This window comes from Dreissena polymorpha, chromosome 2 (assembly GCF_020536995.1).
Source record: "Dreissena polymorpha isolate Duluth1 chromosome 2, UMN_Dpol_1.0, whole genome shotgun sequence".
Lineage (NCBI taxonomy): Eukaryota > Metazoa > Mollusca > Bivalvia > Myida > Dreissenidae > Dreissena > Dreissena polymorpha.
The window spans coordinates 48573506-48596874 of NC_068356.1; the positions used below are offsets into that span (position 1 = coordinate 48573506).

General features: G+C 34.8%; 1 protein-coding gene across 1 annotated transcript in view; it reads left to right on the forward strand.

Annotated features, from left to right (window-relative positions):
- The window catches only part of LOC127866967 (cytochrome P450 2J6-like), a 39099-nt gene extending 25549 nt beyond the window's left edge, over positions 1-13550 (forward strand). Inside the window, exons 3-8 of the mRNA XM_052407843.1 lie at positions 719-845; positions 6395-6542; positions 7418-7554; positions 8642-8738; positions 9904-10107; positions 11697-13550. Of these exons, the coding sequence (XP_052263803.1) occupies positions 719-845; positions 6395-6542; positions 7418-7554; positions 8642-8738; positions 9904-10107; positions 11697-11896 (913 nt within the window). The 3' untranslated portion in view covers positions 11897-13550. The remainder of the gene's footprint in view (positions 1-718; positions 846-6394; positions 6543-7417; positions 7555-8641; positions 8739-9903; positions 10108-11696) is intronic.
- Positions 13551-23369: the final 9819 nt, after the last annotated feature.

The window sequence follows — 23369 nt, forward strand, 5'->3', positions numbered from 1 at the left end:
TGCTGTTATCGTCCTGTTTGCTTGCAAGACGATTCAATCTACATAGCGTAGTAAATGTACATAGTTCTACATGCAACTTCGACTAAAACTATAGTCGTCGTATAGTTTACTGCTGAGACACGTATCGCCGTGTGTGTTTGAAAGATCATTACGTATGTTATAGCATGAGCCTCGTTATGGGGGAACTTGGCATAGGTGCATGTGCTTAATGTGTCGCCCCACACTAGCGTGTGTATTTCGCTCATGCTATTCAGGGACGATAAATCCACTTCATGGTATTTTTTGTTATCAGAGGAGGTATTTTCATATGGTAAATCCAGTTAAGGCAGCAAACCTCGTACCTGATTAGCCTGTGCGGATTGCGATGGCTAATCTTGAAGAACACTTTTCGCACACGCACAGTCCCCGATTTACAGAGCGGGGCTCATATGTGCCTTGTTCTGAGAAAACTGGGCTTAATGCATGTGCGTAAAGTGTCATCCCAGATTAGCCTGTGCAGTCCGCACAGGCTTATCAGGGACGACACTTTCCGCATCAACTTGATTTTCGGTAAGGAGGGACTAACTTGAACCAAAAAAACAACAACATAAAAGCGGAAATTGTCGTCCCAGATTAGCCTGTGCGGACTGCTCAGGCTAATCTGGGACGACACTTCACGCCCATGCATTAAACCCAGATTACAAGAGCGCGGCTCATATGGTTATGGTTGTACATGCAGGTACGAGTATTCGGATGCTGAGTTCCAGGAATTCAGCGGGCTCATGGACCGGCTGTTGCAGAGACAGGGAATCAATAACCCGCTTAACTTCATCCCTATTCTCCAGTACTTACCGGAAGGCAAGAAGGTTGTCCGCACTTTCTATGTTTTAGTTTGCCCCTCGTCGTTTGATGTACTTTTTATGCCCCCTTTCGAAGAAAAGGGGGCATATAGTGATCGGACTGTCCGTCTGTCTGTCTGTCCGTCTTTCCGTCACACTTTGCGTTTAGGTTTCGAAAAATGCTCATAAATTCTATGTCCTATAAGATATAACCTTCATATTTGGTATGCATGTGTATATGGACAAGGCCTTTCTATACGCACAAAATGTTTTACCCCTGTGACCTTGAACTTAGGGTCCGCGGTTAAGTTTCGAAATCTGCGTTAAGGTTTCGAAAAATGTTCATAACTTCTATGTCCCTTGAGTTATATCCTTCATATTTGGTATGCATGTGTATATGGACAAGGTCTTTCCATACGCATAACAATTTTTACCCCTGTGACATTGAACTTAGGGTCCGCGTTTAGGTTTCGAAATCTGCGTTTAGGTTTCGAACAATGCTCATAACTTCTATGGCTCTTGAGATATAACCTTCATATTTGGTATGCATGTGTATATGGAAAAGGCCTTTTCATACGCACAATTTTTTTTTTACCCCTTTGATCTTGACCTTGAACTTAGGGTCCGCGTTTAGGTTTCGAAATCTGCGTTTAGGTTTCGAAAAATGCTCATAACTTCTATGTCCCTTAAGTTATAACCTTCATATTTGGTATGCATGTGTATATGGACAAGGACTTTCCATACGCACACATTTTTTTTGCCCCTATGACCTTGACCTTGAACTTAGGGTCCGCGTTTAGGTTTCGAAATCTGCGTTTAGATTTCGAAAAATGCTCATAACTTCTATGCTCCTTGAGATATAACCTTCATATTGTGTATGCATGTGTATATGGAAAAGGCCTTTCCATACGCACAAATATTTTACCCCTGTGATCTTGACCTTGAACTAAGGGTCCGCGTTTAGGTTTCGAAATCTGCGTTTAGGTTTCGAAAAATGCTCATAACTTCTACGCCCCTTGTGATATAACCTTCATAATTGGTATGCATGTGTATATGGACAAGGACTTTCCATACGCACAAACATTTTTAACCCCTGTGACCTTGACCTTGAACTTAGGGTCCGCGGTTAGGTTTCGAAATCTGCGTTAAGGTTTCGAAAAATGCTCATAACTTCTATGTCTTTGAGTTATATCCTTCATATTTGGTATGCATGTGTATATGGACAAGGTCTTTCCATACGCATAACAATTTTTACCCCTGTGACATTGAACTTAGGGTCCGCGTTTAGGTTTCGAAATCTGCGTTTAGGTTTCGAACAATGCTCATAACTTCTATGGCTCTTGAGATATAACCTTCATATTTGGTATGCATGTGTATATGGAAAAGGCCTTTTCATACGCACAATTTTTTTTTACCCCTTTGACCTTGACCTTGAACTTAGGGTCCGCGTTTAGGTTTCGAAATCTGCGTTTAGGTTTTGAAAAATGCTCATAATTCTATGTCCCTTAAGTTATAACCTTCATATTTGGTATGAATGTGTATATGGACAAGGACTTTCCATACGCACACATTTTTTACCCCTATGACCTTGAACTTAGGGTCCGCGTTTAGGTTTCGAAATCTGCGTTTAGATTTCGAAAAATGCTCATAACTTCTATGCTCCTTGAGATATAAACTTCATATTTTGTATGCATGTGTATATGGAAAAGGCCTTTCCATACGCACAAATATTTTACCCCTGTGATCTTGACCTTGAACTAAGGGTCCGCGTTTAGGTTTCGAAATCTGCGTTTAGGTTTCGAAAAATGCTCATAACTTCTACGCCCCTTGTGATATAACCTTCATAATTGGTATGCATGTGTATATGGACAAGGACTTTCCATACGCACAAACATTTTTAACCCCTGTGACCTTGACCTTGAACTTAGGGTCCGCGTTTAGGTTTCGAAATCTGCGTTTAGGTTTCGAAAAAAGCTCAAAACTTCTATCAAGCGTTTATAGGGGGCATAAGTCATCCTATGGTGACAGCTCTTTAAAAAAAATCTTTTTGTTGTAGAAGTAAGCATGATTCACCACCGGGGCCTAAATTTTAATACTTTTATTGCGGCATAAGTAAAACAATATTAAGCGTGAATGTTCTCTCTCGGCCTTTTAAAATGTGTTCCGTTACTCATTGAACATGTGTTACTAATAATGACATTTGTAGAAAACTGAAAGAAAGGCGAATGTTACGAAGGCTATTCAAGTTTAACTTGTTGATCAAACGAAAGACTGGCTGTTTCAAGGCACATGTAGTCAGTTTAACAAAGGAAACAGAACAGCTGCTATTTAGTACTGGTTGTTATTGTCGTCAAGTTTATTTTGTTTACACAAAATTAGTTAATTGTTATATATTTGGGGACAACATCAAAACTCAAAAATGTATATTAACCACTATTGATTATGTATACATTATGAAATAGAACTTGTACTCCTTCTTTAATAGGCGCTACAGTAATTTGAAAGTCATTTGTGAGTATCAGATAAATGTGTTTGGGACACATTTATAGGAATTTGATAAAATTAAATATCGTATATTGAAAACGTTTCCTTTTGACAATTTAACAATACGCCTGTGTTGCTTCCTTAACCAATTGACAAATAAATATAACCAATAACTTTGACCATTAATTGTGAAAACAGCTATCATGACCAAATTAACAGTTCGCCGTTTTAACTTTATTGTGCACTGAATGAGGCAGCTTTTAATGTTTTGTGTGGACGGTCAAACGTGTGTGAAGTCGATTAAACTTGGTCTTCACACAACTAAGCTCAAAACACAACTCGTTTTGCATTGGGCAAGACTTGTGATCAGTTTATTGGCAACATACATCCACGAATATTACATTTTCGCAATAAATAACAATCAAGTATAATCGTAGAATAACATGACAGTACAACTTTGATCTATAAATTTTATAACACAGTGCAAATCACAGGTACTTGAATTATTATTTTTTGGTCCTTATATATATATAATAAGATTAAAGGTATCCAACGATGATTTCACAGGTGTATTGAATAACACAATCCAACAGCATGAAAGATCAAACAATGCACACATATGTCGTTGTGGTTGCCGGCAGGAAGCGTCCATCTATGATAAAACACCTTTTATTTGATGAAAATCCACCAAGTATGTCCAAAACAGCTAACAGATATTCACAAATATGACCCCAAAATTGAAGTGTGTAATTCCGGACGTCCAGCTGTCAGTAATGAATGAAGGCGATTTTCGGTCGCATGAACGAACCGCACATATACCTGTTTTGGGCGGTGCGTTATGTTTAGACATACGTTCTGTGCTATACTCTGTAACGCACAAAACTGAAAATAACATTTCCTCCAAGATCATGACAATACAGTTTCCAGGAATATCATTGATTAAAAAAACAAACAAAACTAACCTGGCGCAACAAACAAACATTACCAATTAAACGTTCTTTTAACATCAAATACCTTTTCAAGCGTTATTATTGGAGAAAACTTTAAAGCGAGATTATACGATTTTGTCAAATATTTATTAATTTATATAAAATGTGTAAAACACTTATTTAACATATATTTCAATATAAAATAAAATAAAACTTAAACAGAACATGTGTCGATATAAACCAGATATTTAATTATGAAATCAAAAATGACTGTACAGTCGAATTCGCCAGCATGTAAATCATGCATGTACGATGTGAATCTAAATATAGTTTAACGGTTCAATTTAAAATTCCTGCAACGATATCTATTCAAACGACACACAAACACTAACTAAAAAGACGAATGCCTCGGTTATTGTAGGAAAACATGATCAAACTTTCTTCGTCACAATCGGCTCGGGGCGCTAATTTGTCTTTGCTGCATTTTATGAAATTCGTCTTCAATGTATAATTTTCCTTGCCTATTTTGTAATATTGTAACATATTTTATCAATACATAACAATTTAACACATATAAAAAATCGTAGAATCCCGCTTTAATTTACGCATTAATATTTTAAGCCTTCTTTGTACCTATGGATTACGTGGATTTTCCAAAGCTGAGCATACTCCTTGAAAAGACATTTTAAGATGATTAATCCATTCAAAACAACAGGGTAACTTTAAAAGATGGAGTGCTGTCCCCATAGTTACTTTGACAAGCGTTATCTCGATTCATTACGAAATGATTAAACGATTTTGTCAAATATTTATTAATTTATATAAAATGTGTAAAAAAAACTTATTAAACATATATTTCAATATAAATTAAAATTAATGTTAAGAAGAACAAGTGTCGAAAAATGCGAAATAAGCTAGGTATTTAATTCTGAAATCGAAAGTGTCTGTACAGTCGAATTCGCCAGCATGTAAATCCTGCATGTACGATGTGAATCTTAATTTAGTAAATTTATTTTAAATTCCTGCAACGATATCTATTCATACGACACACGAAAACTAACTAAAAAGACAAATGCTTCGGTTATTGTAGGAAAATATGTACGAACTATCTTCGTCACAATCGGCTCGGGCGCTAATTTGTCTTTCCTGCATTTTATGAAATTCGTCTTCAATGTATATTATTTCTTGCCTATTTCGTGTTATTGTCCCCTACTGGTTTCACCGGAGGGGACTTATGGTTTGCGCTCTGTGTGTCCGTCAGTCCGTGAGTATGTCACACTTTCTGGATCCTGCGATAACTTTTAAAGTTCTTAATATTTTTTTCATGAAACTTGAATCATGTATAGATGGCAATATGGACATTATGCATGTTATTTCATTTTGTTCCTACGTAAAACATTCTGGTTGCTATCGCAACAAATAGACAAAAATACTGCTGAAAATGGTGGATTTCTGGATACTGCGATAACTTTAAAAGTTCTTATTATTTGTTCATTCAACTTAAAACATAGATAGATGGCAATATGGACATTATGCACGTCATTTCATTTGTTCCTACGTCAAAAATTCTGGTTGTTGCTATGGCAACAAAAAGACTAGAAATACTGTTGAAAATGTTGGTTTTCTGGATCCTGCGATTACTTTAAAAGTTCTTCATATTTTTTCATTGATGGCAATATCGACATTATGCACGTCATATCATTTTGTTTCTACATCAAAAATTATGGTTGCTTTGGCAACAAACAGACTAGAAAAACTGTTCAAAATGGTGGTTTTCTGGATCCTGCGATAACTTGAAAAGTTCTTCATATTTTTTCATGAAACTTGAAATATGGATAGATGGCATTATGGACATTATGCACGTCATTTCATTTTGTTCCTACGTCAAAAAAATTCTGGTTGCTATGGCAACAAACAAAAATAAAAATTCTGACAATGGTGGAGCCGGTAGGGGACATATGTTGCTTGGAAATAGTCTTGTTGTAACTTATTTTATCAATATATTACAATTTAACACATATAAAAAATCGTATACTCTCGCTTTAATACATGCGCATTAAATAACTTATGTTTAATATAAAACTAAAACAGAGGTGATCATTGTACGAGCAAGCAAGCTAATTTACATATACATAAGAGTTACGATGTATCGGTATTTTGTAGGTTAAAGAGATGAAGGTCGCAATCAAGAAGATGTGTGAGTTTCTGGCTGGGAAGGTCAAAGCCGCCCGAAGCACGTTCGACAAGAGTCGCGCGCGCAGCCTTGTGGACCTCTACCTGTCGCAGGAGCACGAGCAGGATCCCGTTACAGGTAGGAGAATCGGATTGGGACGAAGCGGTGCTCCATATGAGTCGGGTCGGGGCAGTGCGAGTTTTTGCGGGTATGCGGGGCTGTCCGGCTAGCGCAGTGGTTAGTACATTCGCTTCTCACATAGGCGACCCGGGTTTGAGTCCCATTCCCGACAGCATGTGAGTTTGGTATATGGTCAACATATGAATCGCGTTCTGAGAAAACTTGGCATAATGCATGTGCGTAAAGTGTCGTCCCAGATTAGCCTGTGCAGTCCGCACAGGCTAATCAGGAACGACACTTTCCGCTTGTTTCAGATTTTTTGTTTCAATGAAGTATCTTCTTAGCAAAATTCCAATTTAGGCGGAAAGTGTCGTCCCTGATAAGCATTATGCCCAGTTGTCCCAGAACACGACTCATATCAATTAAGATGGCGTTTCCTCCGGGTACTCCAGCTGCTCTACACAGAAGAAGACCACACCAATATTAAGCAATAATTCAGTAATAACAAAATAGCTAGACATTACAGCTAGTATTTCTAAATTCGTACACATTTTCCTGCGTCTAGTGAATTAATTAGATTGGATTGCTACGGCACTCTTCGGATCCACACAGTCATTAATTTTGAAATACACACGCAATGGTAAGCGGTGAAAGCAGAGCTGTGCTACATGGGTAAACGAGGCTAAGCGACTCTTATTAACACATAACCAAGGATAAAATAAGGGGTTCAATGAAATACACGTTCAATTTTAGGGGTTAAAGGGTAGTGACGTTTCAAAGCTTTTGCTTATTTTGTAACTTTCAATCAGAAAGCAATTGATATGCATGCTGATAGGAATCGACATTTAATAAATACATGTATGGTGTATGAGAACATTGTCCCTTTGTTTCAGAGGAAAATGTGTTCCACATAGTGCGCGACTTTTTCGTTGCTGGTACAGAAAACGTCGCAATCGGATTGTTATGGTTAATCGGTTATATGGTCCGGTACGGAGAAGTACAGGGAAAATGTCGAGAATGTATACAGAAAGTAAGATATGTATATTACACGAGATTTCATATTTTACGGTATTGGTGTTAAAAATTAACGTTTTCTGTGTGTATGGGCAAATTACACAATTTACCTACCAAACCCGCCTGCATGGGAACCATTGAAAAGCTACGTACATTTATTGCTAGAGGTACTGGAAAATAGTCACCAAATCTGCTTTGTAGTATTATAGTTTTACTGGTCTTAGTTTTTTCAATTATATAGAGGATATTTGTTGGATTCGGTGGATTCGGCAGTCCGCACAGGCTAATCAGGGACGACACTTTCCGCTTTAATGACATTTTTTGTTTAAAGGAAGTCCCTTTTTACCGAAAATCTAGTTTAAGCGGAAAGTGTCGTCCCTGATAAGCCTGTGCGGACTGCACAGGCTAATCTGGGACGACACTTTACGCACATGCATTATGCCTAGTTTTCTCAGAACAAGACACTAATAATGTTCAGAAATATGATCATATCAAGGTTCTGAGACAGGAATATTATTATTCATATTTGTTCCGTGGCCAACACGTTGACCCCCGTAGATCGCCATTTGCATTCTTCCGATTCAAACATTGTGGCAAATGAGAACATATTCCTCATTTGTATGTGGACATTATTATTTGTGAAAAGAAACACACATTCACAATGCTTTCCTCTATGAAGTATATTGATATTGGTATGACTGACCTCAATTTTTATTTGCATTTTATTTGCTTTGCTATTAGATATGCGAGTGGGTATACACGCGCATACCAAAATATAAATGTGACGTGACTAGGGAAAACCGGACACAACGTACCTGCGTATTTAAGTGTCGTTTTGGATCAGCCGTTGCCGTTCGCACAGTGCGACCCTTTCCGCCTTCAGCGGTGTCATCTTTAGAGCACTTAAATATAATGGTGAATGTGTAGTCTTGTGCTAGCTTGTGGGATTGTGCCAGCACATCCGGGCGAATAGCAGACGCTCAAGGTTTTCACAAGAGAAAGCACATTAAATCTCACACCCTACACACACGTACAAACGCATGCACACACACGCACACGTAATGGCAAGAATGTCAACTGTTTTATAAATTCGATATTTTCAGATTGTAGGAGACAAATCTGCTCCTAGTCAAGGTGACATAAAACAGATGCCATATGTAGAAGCTACGGTACAAGAGGTACTGCGACTTGCGAATATAGGTATGATTAAAGTTTTCTTTTATAATAATAAATACTTGGATTTGAAAAGTGGTTTCGCTGTGATATTGTAGAGAATAATCCGTACGTTCTAATATATATATTATACAAAATACATGCATATACAAATGATTTTGAATGAATGTTTTGAATAGGCCCATTTATTGTGTAAAAATATATTAGTTAAGGACCTCGGACAAGTTCGAGGGTAAAGGCTGCGCATTAAGTATCTCATGTTGCTTATCGCCATTTGCAGTTCCTCAAAGTTTCGTAATTTTTGATATGCTTCGTATTGTGTCAAGCAAGAAAATCTAATGTCACAAACGTATGCATTTACATAAAAGCTGGACAAATGTCAATGTCAAATAAATTCTGCCTTCTTGGAGACGATATTACAGATTGAATACTCGATAAGATTATGTTGTTCTATTTAGAAGTAGGAACAAGTAAGGTATAAAGCTTAAAGGGACTGTCAACCACGAATGACGAAAAAATTAAAGTTCTAAAATACCGTGTTTTTTTTAATTATTAGTTTATATTGATTAAAATTTCACGACTGGTATATTACATTACTTGAAAAAAGTTCATATTTTCAGTATATTCGGTAATAAACTTTCGCGATGTGAAATCGAAAGTACATTGCGAAAATAGGTGACTTAACGATATACACACTATAAATAACGCAAGTAGATTTATCATTTGTTATATAAAATATATACAATTCAAAACGCATGCACAATTTGCATCCCTGGGTTTACCACATGACGATGATGATCAATCTACTGGCGTCATTTATAGTTAACTGGTAGTTACCTGGTAGACATACCCAGTAAAATTTAATACCAAATATACTGAAAATATGAAAACTTAACAACTTTTTGCAAGTAATGTAATATACCAGTCGTGATATTTTAATCCATATAAACTAATAATTGTAAAAAATACGATATTTTACAACTTTTCTTTTCTTCGTCGTCGTGGTTGACAGTCCCTTTAATGGTAACATACGTTGTTTTGTTACATGTAAATGCATATTTTGCTGATGTACAGGGAAGAAAACTTAAAAGGCATACATGCTCCGGTATTTTGTACAATTTATATGTATTACAAGTCTGGAGAAACGTATGTGGGAGGCATATAAATCCGGTATGCCACATTGTTGTTCAAGCCCCCTTATCGGTGCCTCATGCCACAGTGGAGGAGGCGGAGTTTGAAGGCTATTCCATACCACGCGAAACGATGGTGCTCACTCACCTGCAGTCGGTCCATTTAGACCCCGCCTACTGGGATGACCCGGAAGTGTTCCGTCCTGAGCGATTTCTGCGCGACGGCGTTCTAATACAGAACGAGGCTTATTACCCATTTTCAATAGGTATACATTGCATTAAAAGTTAGTAATTATTATTGATGTAACTGTAATTGTGTGTGGTGTTTCTATCTTCGACGTAAGCTAAGCATTCATCGTGTTAAATTTACTTAGCAGTGTATAAACTGACTATTTCAGTATATAATATTTATTGCTATTTTCTCTCATCCATAACGTGTTTAAAAATACATGGCGCAATGTCCGCTACAAGCGTTGACTGTTTTTGTAACATACATGTACTAGTAGCCCGGAGATTTTTTGTGTACCAAAACAAACTGTCTGTCTTATTCGACAATACTATAAAAATCGATTTAAATAGGCAACTATCGATAGATAATGTATGCTTCCACATAATCGAGTGTGATACAGATCTATTATATTTTTAAAAATACAGAAGATAAATGCAAACAAATTTTTTATTTTTTTATTTAAGAAACATTACTTTTCAAATTCAACGAACATTTCGTACAATTGGTCGTAAAATAAACTTAACCAATAACAAATCAGTGTTCATTGTGGCAATTGCCGAAATTTCAACGTCAGATGTGGTCTGGTAAAATAGATGTTTGTAGATACAAAATGCTCGTTTTTATTATTGTTTTGCATATCTATTCATACGACACATAAACACTAAAATGGTGTTCGTGTGTCGTATGAATAGATATATTCGCGCGAATTATTTGTGGCCACAAATAAATAAAATTTTTGTATCTACAAAAATCTATGTAATCATAACACACCTAGCGTTGAAATTTGGCTATTGCTATTCACTTTATTTTAAGAAATACTTAACGAAATTTTCGTTGATTTTGAGCGTTATAGAGACTTTAAAAGTTTTATGCTAGAGGCACCCAGTAGAGCACTTCAAATTTATTGACATTCCCAGAAACACATTTCCAAAGTTTGAAACTGTTTTTATTAAAAACAAAAAAATCCATAACTGGCTTTGTTGTAAACAGCTGATTTATGTGTATATGTCGGAACTTATTCTCGCTCATTAAGAGTACAATGCACGCTCACTCAAGATTTTAAGTAAGTCTCTATAACGCTCAAAATTAACGAAAATTTCGTTAAGTATTTCGTAAAATAAAGTTAAAACCTTAACAATCAGTGTTCCATATAGCAATAGCCAAATTTTCAACGCAAGATGTGTATGATTACATAGATTTTTGTAGATACAAAATGCTCGTTTTTATTTATTTGTGGCCACAATTAATTCCCGCGAATATAGCTTTTCATACGACACACGAACACCATTTTAGTGTTCATGTGTCGAAATGCAAAACAATAATAAAAATTAGCATTTTGTATCTACAAGCATCTTTTTTACCAGTCCATATCTGACGTTGAAATTTCGGCAATTGCCATAAGGAACACTGATTTTTAATTGGTTAAGTTTATTTTACCAACAATTGTACGAAATGTTCGTTGATTTTGAATGGTAATGTTACTTTAAAGAAACTTATCGTATTCTATACATAAAAAGCTGAAGTACATCCACAAGTAAATCTTGTAGGGAAGTTAGCTCTAACATATTTTGACAAATAAGACAAGACGAGTTAACGTACCACAGTAAGTTTCGTTTTCATTTCTAGGCTCCCGGTACTGCCTTGCTGCTAAGCTGGCCCACATGGAACTGACATTGATATTCACAACACTGCTGAAGAATTTCACTTTCCCTAGCGACGCATCGTGCATACCGACCCTTAAGTGCACCCAGCCCGGAGCGTTTGTAGAACCGGAAGTGTTCAACGTTACCTGTAACGCGCTGACGTTATCGCCGTTAATGAAGTAGAACATGGTCCAGCTCGTATATATGACGTCAGCAGGCATCATCAGAAACCACGTTCACTAAATACAATCTTGTCATTGATCTGCTCAGGGGATAAGGCTAGCTGAACTTAGAATTTATGAAAATTTAATAAAACATTTAATTGGTTTGGTGTTGAAGTCTAGTAGAAATTCCATCCAAGGAAACGACCTTACGTTACTACAGTGGGCGTGGGCAACGTTTACTTCAGTTGTATTAACCGGTTATGGTCAGTTGGATTCAAGGCTTTAAACGTACTATTATTTAATTTTTACGCGCTTTCATATGTGCATATATGCTAATTTTGGTAAAACTAATAATGTTGGTCTATTATTTACAAGTTTTTTCCTAGGGTAGAGACTAATGTGGAAGTAATAATTGAGCAAATCTGTATGCTTAATTGGCAATCAGAATGCGGAAAATGCAAATATGTATAAATTTAACATAACAAGTGTAGTCATTAATCGCGCTTCCCGTTAAACCGAAAGTAAATATGGGTGGATTTACATATGATTGACTTGTGCACGGTTATTGTCAGTGCGGTACAAAGCCACTTAGAACAAAGTTATGTAAATGAGCCCGCTCTATGAAAACGGGGCGTAATGATTGCGCGTAAAGTGTCGTCCCAGATAAGTCTGTGAAGTCCGCGCAAGCTAAATACAGTAGACACTTTTCGTTATCGTTGTATTTTTCGTTTAAAAAATTCTCTTCTAAACGGATATCCAGCCTAGTAGGAATTAAAGTGTCGCCCCAGATAAGCCTGCGCGCACATGTTTGATGTAGGAAAGTGTCGCCCCAGATAGGCCTGCGCGCACATGTTTGATGTAGGAAAGTGTCGCCCCTGATAGGCCTGCGCGCACATGTTTGATGTAGGAAAGTGTCGCCCTAGATAGGCCTGCGCGCACATGTTTGATGAAGGAAAATGTCGCCCCAGATAAGCCTGCGCGCACATGTTTGATGGAGGAAAGTGTCGCCCTAGATAGGGCTGCGCGCACATGTTTGATGTAGGAAAGTGTCGCCCCAGATAGGCCTGCGCGCACATGTTTGATGTAGGAAAGTGTCGACCCAGATAGGCCTGCGCGCACATGTTTGATGTAGGAAAGTGTCGACCCAGATAGGCCTGCGCGCACAAGTTTGATGTAGGAAAGTGTCGACCCAGATAGGCCTGCGCGCACACGTTTGATTTAGGAAAGTGTCGCCCTAGATAAGCCTGCGCGCACATGTTTGCTTTAGGAAAGTGTCGCCCCAGATAAGCCTGTGCGCACATGTTTTATGTCCCGTTTCCAAGAGCGAGACTTAAATGTATTTATTCACAAAATTTTGCGATTGTTTAATGACTATATTTTAAACCTATTACTATGTACATGTATTTTAAAGATATTAACTTTGCTTATGTTTTACGAAAGATTTTTTCTTCTTGTGGAAACATGAAAATAGATTTTAGCTTGTTTTCTGCAAATTGAAACTTCAATAATAGGAGTCCGAGTTTTGATTTCAAACTATCTTAAGAAAAGGATAATTTAACTTTTTTTTAAATTTCATTTATCTACAGACATTATGATAATGTTTGTGATAATATTTTAAAGATGTTAAGGGTTCGGAGAGGACATACAGCTGATCAATAAGATATCAGGAATTACATGATTTTCTTTGCAACCTTAGATTGAAACTTAAGTTTAAATATGGGTTCTTGTTTGTTTGTTCGTGTTCTATCGCGTCATACATGTTTGTCATCCTTTCCAAGCGCAATAGTGAAGTTGGTAAAATCGAATGCAAATGTTATTTCTTCGTAAGACTTATAGACTGTGGATTAGTATTATTATTATAATTATTATTAGTTTTATTAATATTATTATTAGTTTTATTTTTATCATCATCATCATCATCATCATCATCATCATCATCGTCATCATCATCATCACCATAATATTCATTTTTTTGCGGAGATTGAGTAATAGACCGACATAATATTATACTTCAAGTTCAATGCATTAGTCAGTCGGTTTTGTTAGAATTTGTTATTTAAAGTAAAACACACTTTGTTTTATTAGAAATGAAGTATGAAAAGTATTATCATACTTTATAAGTTCCACTTTTTGAGAAAAATAGCACGCTTATTTCCAATTTGAAAACAATATATAGTAAATATATATATTTTACAGCATATGTTTGTTGACTCCTATAAGCTGTTACCTTATGGTATCTTGTTTGTAAGCAGACGTTCACTTTGTACAAGATCACTGTATGGGGTATACAATGTACAATAGTTAAGAGCTTAGTTTGTGATGTCAATCAATAGCAGAAATGACAATTAAAATGGTGTTTCAAAATTAGTTTGAAAGACGAGCTGTATACTGTTCTGGTGTCGATGTGTTCCAATTTAAGACAACACGTGGGTGCATACATAAACAAGTAACTACTAAATACAAATGTTGCAGGCTCTCGTACTAGGCAAGGGACATAACCAGCCCGAAATTTTTTAAATTTACACATAAACGACTTATCTCTCTTCTTCAGTGAACGATGCCATGCAAGAATAATTATTTCAGACGACAATTCTTGCCGAAATTTGGAGATCAGAATTATATGTAGATGATAATTTGAAGTGCATCAAATATTGGTGTAATCTTATACATGTATATACCTTTACACCGGATTTTTAAGATAGTGTAATTAGATCTATCTGTTGTCCTGTCAAGGTAATGTAAGCAGGATAAATAAGGTTACCGTTGTTAACATTTCTTATTCAAGATCATACGATGTTACTTTAGAAAGATTATTTCTGTCGGTTTAATAGCATTATATCGTGTTATTTTCGAATTAAAAAGTAACAGGTTACACTACAAATCACTAGTGACCATACACTTCCTTATTGTCTATATATTTCTTAAAGACAATGTATACATCTATAATATAATATATATAATGCATGTTTTCGTTTAAACGTCGCTGGCAGATACGGAAAAAACGTAGGCCTACTTTTAACATAACCATGATTGTTGCAGATGAATATATATATGATGCGCAAACTGGTAAAATCCGGCATATTACAATTAAAATCAATGACAACAAGTTGACAACTTTGCAACTCACCACAATCGTTAACAGAACGTCATCCTCATTACAAAGCAGACCAAGCGTTCCTTTCATTGTTGATTCAGCAACTGATATTATCTAAAATTGATTCCACTTGATGATAGACAGACTGAATTAAACACCATACAACACGACTGAACCCTATATAGAGATGAAATATCCCATTGTTTTTAATAATTGATTTTATTTCGCAAATACCATTGTTCCGTTTTAGATTATGATGAAGTGAGAAAGAGTCACAATCACAAGCTACATGTAATTATTTTATATCACATATCGTTACTATAAATAGTAACAAAATGACGTCGCGACAGGGCCGTTATTCATATCTAGCGGGCCAATATAAATTATATCAGCCCGCCTAGCCGGGCCGATTTTTCAAATAAAAAAAGAATGAAATCGCGCGACTTTTACTGAACAAAACGGCGTCCACATTCAGCCTTTTCCAACGGTGATCAATAAAATTGAGCTTCAACTCAACGAGAGAATCGAACATGATTATAATTACACGTAGCACACAATTTGGATAATACAAATATCGATCGAAACTGAAAAACTCATCTGTACATTAAATTGATGCATCTATTTGTGTTTTAACAACATTCGTCAAACACTGTGAAACAGCAAATTTTTTAGAAAAGACACACATACCTCGATGACAACTTAAATCCGGTTCTTATAATAATAAAATAACAAAGATTTGTATTTCTATTTTCTGTTTTCCATCCGTTTATCTTCTTTGATTTTAAATCACACTTTTAATTAAACGATTGCATCGAATGCTTAACACTGTCACCATAAACACGATTTACGAAATCGAATGTCGAAGCGATTATAATAATTATATTTCTATTGAAGCTCCCAATTATGCATGTCAAACACAATATCCGAAATACGTTTTGGAATCATTCGATGTTTAAAAAGTATTTAACTGTTAAATAAAAACCCTCCACGTCCGAATTGTTGTTATAAAATCCAGAGAGTCTAGGTAGTTTCGTCATTGAAATTACGTCACATGAGGTACGTCATCAATTGCGTAATCAATTGAATGAAAATAAAAGTACGGAAGGCTGTTTCTGTTTTTAGTGAAGGCCAAAATAGTATGTTATGTGATATAAACGATAACACACGACAGAGCTGGACCGGACGTCTAAAATCGGCCCTAGCCGCATAATGGCCCTCGGGCCGTTATGTCGGCAGCGGGCCGATTATAGACGTCCGGCCCAGCTCTGCTGTGTGTTATTGTCTAAATATCAAAGTACACTCGTCTGATGGGTACACTGGGTTATAATAAAAGTACCACGAATATTTATCGTCTTAACAAAACTTCAGTTTAGCATGATTTAAAATCCAATCCATATACCAATACATACCCGAATATGAGTAAGTACCGTGTTCCCTTTCAATATGTACAGACGTATATATGGTAACGCCATGGTATTTGTAGCAATTATATTTTGTAATAAAGCCGAAGGTGTTCAATGTGGCCAATTTTGAGCAGCTTATGTTCAGCTTTTATACAGAAAATGTCTTTGCGTATGAATTATGTAAGTGTTCAAACTGTGTATTTTATATCAGTACTTTTTTAGTTTAAAAGTTATTGTCCTTTTTTAGCAATTATTCTATGTTTTGACTTTTGTACATTGAGCTCGTAATGTATTTATTTTGTCATTCTTTATGCACGTTTTAAGCGTTGACCTCGATATTTTGGCGATTTTAAACAAGAAAAAAGTTGCCACAAAATTGAGTTGATTGAACTACAATTGCATATGTCTATTTATCACATGCCATGTAATATAACCATTACTTATGTTTGTTTATTTTATGCTTTCCGGTGGTTTATAGAGAAATATCAGTGAATTAAAACTGATAATTTCACTGTTTAAAACAGTGAAAATTATCAGTGAAAATTATCGATAATTTTCACTGTTTACTGTGAAATGACGTAATTTTTTGACGAAGTGACGTCATTATCCCAGCGATATTCTTTACTTAAACTCGTTAACAATGTATATTAAATGTGAAAAAAGCATAAAATAAAAAGAAAATGTGTTGGATTCGGTGGAATATCGATTTTAATTCACTCGTGATCATAGAAAAAATATATTTTCACTCGTGGCTCGCTTACTAAAAAAATATCTGAACTCGTTTAATAAAATATGGTATGATATGACAACTCGTGCCAGATCCTATATATACCAGAGTTCCGATATTATCGTCAATGCGTTGTCGTTGACGACCGACTTTGAATATACTCTCGATATTGCTTTGAATTGTAATAACATCCTTTAAACGATTTCAAACTTTGCTGCAAGTATTAAAATATCTGACTAGTTTTCAACCGCAACACTGTTAATACTTAATTGATGAAATGTATCAACGTATAAGAAATAGTAATACTAGTAATACATGCACTCATTATTGAAAAAGAAGACCTTAAAAAACTGAATATTACCAAGATCAAATTTAATTTTTGATGATCATTATGTCGTATAGATTGAGCGTCATATATCAATATGTTGGCGTTGCCGTTGGCGTTATATAGTGGTGAAAAATTTCGTGCCATATGCAAAAAGCACTCTTTTGACGAAAAGAAATTAGTTGGAACTTTTGGCATATAGTGTAAATTAAATAACCGAAGTCCGCTAATATTAAATTATAAACAACGATGTTCTTTTTGTACTTAGACATTGCTCGCAACTCAGACTCTGAGCAAATTTACCACTTTTGTACTTAGAAGATACAGCTGACGGTTTTCGTACTAACGTATCAATGCACTTTGATTATGTTAACATAGCGTTTGCTTGGATTTGAATCCCAAGATCACGGTTGCTTAAAATAAAAACAATGCTTCCATTAATTTTGTCTCGCACTGAAAATTTGTGAGTGGCTTGCTGACTTAGAAATCATTCTTGGTATACCAGATACATAACATTAAATTTAAATATGTATAAAATAAGTAAGCTTCCGAAACCTTGATTGATGCAATTGTCAACTTTCTTTATAGCACAATTTTCATTCAAAGTTTACATATATGATACGTGACGCGATTGTGTCCTAAGTTACGTCGATTTCAAATACTTTTAAGCGATCATTGAATCAGGTGACTGCCTGAACATGTGTATCGTATTTTCTACTAACAAAGCGGACGAAAAGAGAGCGCATCTCTTATGCAATACTAATTTAAGTAGGCACACATTAAGTATATTATCCGATATACAACAAACATGCACTAACTGAAAACATTCACCATAGTATTGTACAAATGAACTCTTACTAAATAACTTTTTATCTACTATATATCACGTGATATTGGTTAATCAATTGTTGCTGAATCCGCTTGCGGAAAGTTCTATTTGCAGTCCCAATGATTTACTATATTTGCGTGAGTGCATGCATGTTTGCGTCCGTCAAATGAAAATGTTGGAATTTGCAACAACACAGCTGTTCTGGTCTTTATCGTAGTTATTTGTCATGTATTAAAAAATATATCATCACAAAAGATCACAACGTAAAGACGTCATTTTGCGCGAAACACTAGTTTGCCTTCATCAAAGGTTAAAGTCAAAGGTAAATGTGGTTATTAAGCTCTATACTTCATTTTGTCATTCATCATGCGTTTCAAATAACTTACCACAAGAGTCCACAATAGAACACTATTTTTCGAGTGTAGAATCAATCTCTCTACTTTAAAAGTGTATGGTAAAACTTCGACACAAAAGGTTAAATCCCCCCTTCCCCAAAACATGTTTATCTGCACTGTAGCTGTATTTTTCACCATGAAGTTTACGAATCATTTTCAGCTGTATTTTTCACCATGAAGTTTACGAATCATTTTCAGAATGTTCAATATTTTAAGACTGTGGGTCAATTTAAAATCGTCTCCCTATCTCAAAGATCAAGGTCACTATTAAAGGGCAACAGTTTAATTTGGTATAAAGCATTTTGTATAAAGTTAAACTTCAGCATAATTTATATGAATTGTAATGATTTTGAGACATAATATCACACTTTGGTGAATGGTAAAATTGCAAAGATTTATGCAACGATTGTAAAAGATTTAGCTTAATATATAGTTACAAGTATTATTGCCAATGGACTATACAGGCATAAAGTTGACAAACATGCTAGTATTAGCCAATTAATTTTATGAATTTCGATTATGTTTAAAATTATTTTATGCATCATTTGAATTGTTTCCCTTATATAAAACTATGTTGCCTTAAATAGTTTTCAAAGTTAACACAAAGACAACGCATTCCTTCTAAATATTTATGTTGTGCATATATAGACAAGATATGTAATCGATCACTTTACTCCTTGCGTTACAGCAATCGCATTATAGTGAAGATTCTCTGAAATTTGTTCTTTATGATGTATGAAGGATCTTTAAATACAATATACGGAGATAACAAACGTTAAATATTGAAAAGGTTCAATAAAGCTTTTTCACTTTACACTCAGTCATAATGATGAAAAATAGAAGTATATAAAATAAGATTGCGTGTGTGTATATTTGAGATGAATTTAAGAGCAAATGTAAAAGCGATATAAATCAAAACCAGTATATAAAGGTCGTTAGCATTTGTGCCCTTGTAAGATGGAAAACGAAGTTATGTACAATGTAATCCGATTGGCTGTATGATAAAAGCAGTTCTCACGCGCTATTGTGTACCGGATGATAACAAATAGGCAATTTGTGTTTAATTTTCAATATGAATTAGGTGGTATTCATCGAAGCATGATTGCGACCTAGTTTCCTTGGTCCGTGTTGCAACATTAAAGTAAATTATCGTGTCTGGTAGTGCAATTTATGTTGATTTGATTGTGGGTTCAGGTACTGAAATTATCCGTTTGTATACTGAATAAAAGTAGAACCCTCTCTGTTGTTGATGGCTGTATAATTATAGCAGACAATATGTCTTTACATGATTATCTCGTCAGATTATGAGGCGGACAATGTTTCGTTATATGCGTTAAGTTATCTCCTTTTATGATATCGGATTGGATACAATACAAATATTTGGTATAGTAATATTATCAACAAAGCATACATCACGAGCAAAAAAGCAATATACAGATGAGAAATTTAATCTTTCAAATTGAAAATAACTGTTGTTTCATAAGGCAAGTGTTTTGAGGTTGTGAATAAAAAAAATAATCTTTACAGGGACTTTATTCATTGAAGGTGATTTCTTGTCAAACATTTTAATTGAATATACCTAATTTTGTTAGTAACATGGATGCAAATAAAAAATCAATCGCCAAGTCTTTTTGCGTAGATAGTAGTTTAACAAGAATTGTATAGTTAATCTATTAATACGCAAAATAAAAAAAAGGTACTCCGTGAAGGTAAAGTTATAACATTTTAAATAAAAGAAATATTTCCCAACTTTTTAAAATGAAAATACTTTGTAAGAATTAAGTCGGTAAAATTGATATAAAACGCATGAACGATTGTTTAATTACCATCTCGTATGGTAAAATTTTAAGACAGTTTCTCAAACAATATAAATAACATATTGTATATACGACAATATACACATTATATCGGTATGATTTCAAGACACATAACTATGCTTGCATCAATCATTGAGTAAACCTAAAAGTTCATACATAATCATAAGCAACTTCATCAGAATAATTCTTATACTTTTATCTGTATTAAAAGAGTAAAACACAATTTTAAAAATAATACTCCGTGTATTTCATATCGTATTAATTGCACTCAATAGCATCGTACTAAGTTCCTTTTTTCAAGCATGTACAGGTTTTGGACTTTCATTTCCTCTGTTTTCGCAAACGTTGTGGTTCGAAAATATGTGAAATTCTATCAAACACGTAATTAACTCGCGTAATTCTGTAGTGACATGAAACATCTATCCGTCATGGCATTCCTAAGAACTTCCAGGCAAATAGATCTTCATTTACTTATCTTTAGTAGTCTGAGTAAAATGTAAAATATGCAGACTGAATTCCCTGACTTCTAAGCTAAGATAGATATGCCTCCTTCCACATCGTTTCTCGTTATTGAACCGTTATTTATCTTCCAGAGGTATGTACTCGTAAGCTCAATTCATAGATTTTGCCATACAATAGGCTCACTAGACGTTTTTATTAATGCCAAATGTCATCCAGCCAAAAAATGAAGAGTGTTTAGAAGCTAAATTCTCTCTAACAAGAGATAACTTGTATTTATTTGTGCGCGATATTTATGCATGCACGCGGTATTGTCTGTGAGTTTCTGTGTTACATGGTTCTAAATCACTGTGTATTACGAAATGGATTTTCACAATAAAATAATAAAGCTGTCACTCTCCTCTCATGCCTATCCGATCGTGATTCAGTAAATCTTTTACACGTTTTGCAAATCACTGATTTTCAGTCCATTACAGCTAGACTACTCAAGGTGTAAATCGTGTTATTTTTCCAAATGTACATGTCTATCGAATTTTATCTCGCGCTTAATAGGAAATACAAGGACTGAACATGCAAGCAAGCCAGATAGATTATTATGTGTCATACTAAAAAGCATTTCACTTATTTTTTGATTGACAATTCATTCTGTATATGTGGTGAAAATAGGTTAATAATGAGGCAGACGCTTTTCTGCCATTATCGTGTAATGCTTCACTCCATTAATTCAGTCGGTAAAGTAGTGTATCCGTCTCAAGACTTCCTTTTCTCTTCTAGTAAAATTACTATTAATCATAGTATTTTGTGATTATTTCTTGCATCTGTTGTGTTTTTGTAGCCTTTTGGTCCATGTGCGTGTAGACCGAGTAAAAAGCGGAACGGTTCGAATGCGTTTATTGAGGTATTACGCTTTTGGCGAAAGTTTACCGTGAACACCATGATTTCTTTTACGGTGCTTGTATTTAAATGAATGATATATTATTTTGGTGTGCTGCACACAAAGAAAGTGCGCGTTTAAAGCATTGAACGTTAATAGTTTAATGATAAGGCTCTATGTGAACTTGATTTAGGTTCGGCTAAAATGAAGGATAGTAGCTTGACTCAAATTTGTTGGTGAACATCAAACCGACACCAACAACAACACATGATGCCATGCCATATGTTTGTACGATTAGCCTAAAATTATGGAATAAAATAGTATAAACAATGTTTTAGCGCATTGTACATTTATAAAAAAGGTATAATTTGACATGACACGGATGCATCCATGTCATTATTCCACTTTATGAAAAGCCTGCAAAACATATTCATTTTTTACATTCTAATTGAGTGACAATGGTTTTATAAAGATGAATTACCCAAAGCGGAATACATCTTTAGTTCCGATCCCATTTAAGATCACATAATGCAAAACTACGGGCACAGGTTTACATGTAGATGACAATAACAAATAAAAAAGCCTGTCCTGAAAATTGGGATCACATTACTATTATAATTAAAAACATGTTTTGTCGAAAAATATTATAACAGAATTGTAGACCAACACAATAGCAACAGGTTCATGTTTCATTTATTCAGGTTCAGGTTTATTCAGGTTCCGTTTTAAACGTACCCTATGAAAATATTGAGTAACTCACTGAAGTGATAAATAACAAAGCAGATGAATTATGCCCTTTGTGCCAGCTATCTAATTTACAATCAATGTGAAAAAGTCTTAGTATAAATAACACTTAACAATAAAACAACTGCTGTTTTAAAACCCGATATTGAATCAACTTTCGTTCAAAACATTTTTAAAAAGTGTATTCATATGTTATTATGTATCTTTTTTACCCAACCCAGAAATAACAAAATAACCCTTCAAACTTGAAGAATAATATGCATGGATTAAGTCTTCATAACACTTCGAAAGCATATAATGATGACAACACTAAGAATATCATAAAAATAATGATACAAGTGGTTTATTTTACTAAGCTACTGAAACGGTCAAATTCGTTATTGTGCCTGAAAAACAAGCTGTCTTATTTATTTATATTTTCTTGGACAACATTATTACTTTTAATGTAAGAACAGATGGTTTTAAATTATTTGGTTCAAATGTGCAATAGATATGCATGATACGTTTTTGAATATGTTTGATGACGTTTTACTCGTTAAATATCAATTGTTATGATCACTTAAGTTTTTTGAAAAATATGTTTTAAGCTGCTTTTTTCTTGTCGTGTATTTAATGTATTTCAAATTCGTATCAAATCGTTTGTCTTTTTGAGACTTATTCATTTTAACCGAAAATGAAGGCTGTTCAGTTTATCCCAAGTAATTTGTCGTATCTAAAAACATTGATATTTACGTATACTCGCCGGTTATATACATGTACATTTTAATACGGTACCTAAGACCGAAGAGGAATGATAAAACATGCATTGATGTTTACTGCCTCAGG